This window comes from Echinops telfairi, unplaced genomic scaffold, assembly GCF_000313985.2.
Source record: "Echinops telfairi isolate 266 unplaced genomic scaffold, ASM31398v2 ScPeMD7_4225;HRSCAF=4972, whole genome shotgun sequence".
In the NCBI taxonomy this organism is placed as follows: Eukaryota; Metazoa; Chordata; class Mammalia; order Afrosoricida; family Tenrecidae; genus Echinops; species Echinops telfairi.
In genome coordinates this window covers 21,363,927-21,367,775 of record NW_022108124.1, presented here as the reverse complement: position 1 = coordinate 21,367,775, position 3,849 = coordinate 21,363,927, and the positions used below count along the sequence as shown (strand labels likewise).

General features: G+C 42.3%; 1 protein-coding gene across 1 annotated transcript in view; it reads right to left on the bottom strand.

The window, feature by feature from the left end:
- LOC101656501 (ceruloplasmin) overlaps positions 1–3,849 on the bottom strand; it is a 46,413-nt gene that overhangs the window by 21,666 nt on the left and 20,898 nt on the right. Inside the window, exons 10-11 of the mRNA XM_045295006.1 lie at positions 3,623–3,773; positions 2,351–2,563 (exon numbers count right to left, since the gene is read on the bottom strand). Coding sequence (XP_045150941.1) covers positions 2,351–2,563; positions 3,623–3,773 — 364 coding nt within the window. The remainder of the gene's footprint in view (positions 1–2,350; positions 2,564–3,622; positions 3,774–3,849) is intronic.

Genomic DNA, 3,849 nt, shown 5'->3' with positions numbered 1-3,849 from the left:
GATCATTTGTTTCATCTTTTATCGACTCAACAGACACTCATGGGACGTCTTCTATGTGTCAGACCTAATTTTAAGCACGTGGGAAACATCCACGGAGGGGCGAGTCAAAATCTTTGTGCTCAGAGGGGAGGTATGTCGTGGCAGAGTGTGGTTAACATAGTTTTGTGTGTTTGTTTCTAGCGTGCCGGAAGGTGATGCCGAGTTATAAAGGAAATAAGTAGGCCGGTGCGATCAAGATCACGAATTCTGAACACGGAGGGTGTGAGGGAGCAGTGATCCTGTTTTACGGAGTCACAAAGGTGGGCCTGACTGTGGGGATGACATTTGAGTGAAAACTGCAGAGGGATGGGTCGGGGCTAGCTTGGGAAAGAGCCACCAGGCAGAGGAAGCAAGGAGATCAATGCTTCCCAGAGAACAGGTGGAAGCCAGCTGAAGCCTGCTTGCTGCCACTTCCCCGGGACCTCTGTGCCTGGAGTGGACCGAGCCAAAGGGAGCCCACCAGGGGACCGAATCCATCGCAGTGGAGCCACTGGTCATGAGGGGCCTTGTGGTCTAATGTCAAGTCTGCAGTTTTGACGGCAGGTCATGTGGGATTTTGAGTAAATGGTGAAGACAGGCTGGGCCAGTTGGCTGAAACTAGATCAGGAGGATAAAGGATGAAGCTGGGGACACGTGGATGTTGTTGTCAGCTGCCAGTCAAATGCACTGCTGCTTCACCGCGTCCTGGTGCACAATGGGTGGGGCGCTGTGGTCCACAGGGCTTGCGTGGGCCGATTTTTTGGAAAGTAGTTGCCAACTGTTTCTTCCTAGCCCCTCTTAGTCGGGAAGGTCCACTGAGACGTGGTCCACCTCATAGCACTCAGCCCGGCTGCCCTGCCAGACAGGTGTTGGCTGGGCGTGGTGTTCACTTGGTTGAGAATTGAACCCACGTCTTCCCCACAGAAAATGAGAAGTCTACTGAACCACCATTGGTGCCTAGGAAGACCTTTCTTGGCAGGGCATTAAAATCGTCCAGGAGCATTATTTAGATCAGGGTGGAAGCAGGGAGCCAAAGGATGCCGACAATACTCATACTGATCTTGTAAACAACAACAACAAAGCAACACCAACATACACACAACCCAGCACACAATAACTACAACAGCGCAGTCTAATTTAGAACAACAGCACATTATAATGTCCTTTCTTCTATTTTGGTAATTGTATGCCTATCCTGTTGTGACATGACTTTTTTTTTTTGAAAAGGAGAGATTTGTCCAATGTTATTTTGTTGAGCGCAGACGTGGTGAAACACAGTGTCTGCGTGTACAATTTAACCACACTGATGCCGTTCTTGCGGCTGCACAACCATGTGCATGCACCCTCTCTCATGAACAGACTCGTGACCCCAGAAGGCCTCTGTCTAATCTTTCAAGCGCATGTTGTACATTTGATCCCACCGAGACTGGACTGAAAACAGCATCAGGCAGGCAGGCTGACTTGAAAACAATCTTAGGGGATATTTTCGAGTGAAGAAGAAAAAGGTTTTAATATCATTACAGGTAACTGGGTAGAATTCTTTGATACAACACCCAGACTTGACAAATGGTTGTTTCCTCAATACTTTTTTCCCTACTACTACATGAAAATCTACTGGACTCTTTCACATATAGCTACATGTAATCCAAAGCCCCCATGATTGTGGTTTTTATACTCAGCTTCATTTTTATGTATAAAATATCTCACTTCTCAGACGACTGTTGGAACATTTTAAAATGTTGCTCAGTTTGATCTGTCCCCACCCACCCACACAACACTTTCTTTTCACTTGTAACATAACCTAAGTTCTGTGCAGTGCTACTCACTCACCACCCAGTCGATTCTGACTCACAGTGACCCTATAGGACAGGGTAGAACTGCCCCTGTGGGTTTTTGAGACTGTCACTTTTCATGGGAGTGGAAAGCCTCGTCTTTCTCCTGGTTGTTTTGAACTGCTGACCTTTTGATTAGCAGTCCAATGCATCACCCCAGGAGCCAGGCCTCCTGTTCAGTGCTACAATACAGGTTAGAATGCGACCGGCTGTCTTCAGTGATTTTGAAGCATGCAGGCTGAGTCATAGCATGGAAGTCAGCAATCAGGAACGAGGAGAAGCTTAGGGGAATTATATTTATAACAACATGACCTACTATACACTTAATAGAGTTATCATTCTAGAAGTTACATAAATAGAACAGGGAGAAAGGAGATTTTCTAGCATTGCGTGTCAGCTCAGTTTCTTTTTTATACAAACAGAATACCGAATGCATCTAAAGACCATGTTGATGCATTTTAGGACATGTTTCTGGCTGAAAAAGAAGATCCACCACTTACCTATGGCATCAGGTGTCATAGCAAGCGTCTGGGACATGTAGGGCAGGAGGCTGACAGTGTCCATCCTTGAGCCTAAGGAAGTGAAGGTATTTCCTGCAAAATATATCCCGTGTAAATCTGACACCGATCCCACACTGAGAACATGCCACGAAACGTTGTCTCCCACACACATATCCAGTCCAGGCAGGTTTCCATACATGTATCCATTTAGAGCTGTAAGACATTTATGACAAAGAGTATCATCTTCCTGGTGCTTGGTATCCTTTGAAACGAAACACAACTCTAATCATAAAACAGAGTTCATTCCTGTAAGAGTTTGATGACAGAGGACCTAATGTTGGAGGTTTAAGTGGAGAGAAAATGTTTTGAGAAATGATGTACAAATGCGCTTTACACAATTGATGTGTGTATGGATTGGGATAACAGTTGTATGAGCCCCTATTAAAATGTAAAAAAAAAAATTTAATGGAAATATTCCATTATCTTTCAACTGTTTTTCCATGAACTTTTTGAAGTCCCCTTGTATACTGAATCAAGATTAAAACACATAAAACAAAACAAAGAAAACATGAAGCTATTCAATTGCATTGCTCTTATTTAACATGTGATAATTAATAATTATTATTTTTAGTGATAGATATTTTAAATAAAACTACATGCAAAATTAAAAAAAAAAAGAGTTTGATGACAAATATGTATAATTTTCCAAGTTTCGGTTGCAAGATAGCCACTCCATTGAGAAGCTGCATTGGCATTCAAGAATAAGATAACGACAGATTACGTGGTACTTTCAGGGATCATCTAATTCAGCCCCTGCTGTTTAGAGTTGAGGAAGCTGAGGCGAGAAAGGCAGCGACATGCCCAGTGATGTTCAGCTAAGGGATGGAATTGTCAAGACCAGAATCCAAGTCTCAGAATCTACACCAACACATACTGCTACCCTCTGCAATCTTGCAGAACCAACTAACAACGCAAGAAGTACCCCATCTCCCCCCCTTGATATATAAATAGAGTAATTTACCACTTGTCTGTTTCACATTTCGCTATATCTAATGCCTAAGAGACATTGGGAAATACTTAGTAAATTGAATACAAAATGAACACTCAAGTGGGTAATAATTTATCAGAAAATTTATATTAAAGGAAACATTAATTTGGTTAATCAGCCATTGAGGGTGCCTATAAGTCTCTCTTAAACATCCTGTAATTTTCTAGGCAGAATGAAATTAAATAACTTTAATTCATGTGTTTTAGAAATTCGGTGTCACTTACAGTACATCTTGTTGGACTGTTGGAAGGCTGGATCTTCTTTATCCACCTTTTGAGGCTTTGTGGTAAATGTCTTGATATTTTCTTTTAAGAGATGACTGTGATTTTCATCAAATATTGTGGCCAGCAGGTAGAACTCTTTGTCTACTCCTTTCTGTGAAAAATGATAGAAAGTCTGTATCTTTAGGTTTTGCAAAGAAATGACATACACATACATATTTACACTTTTA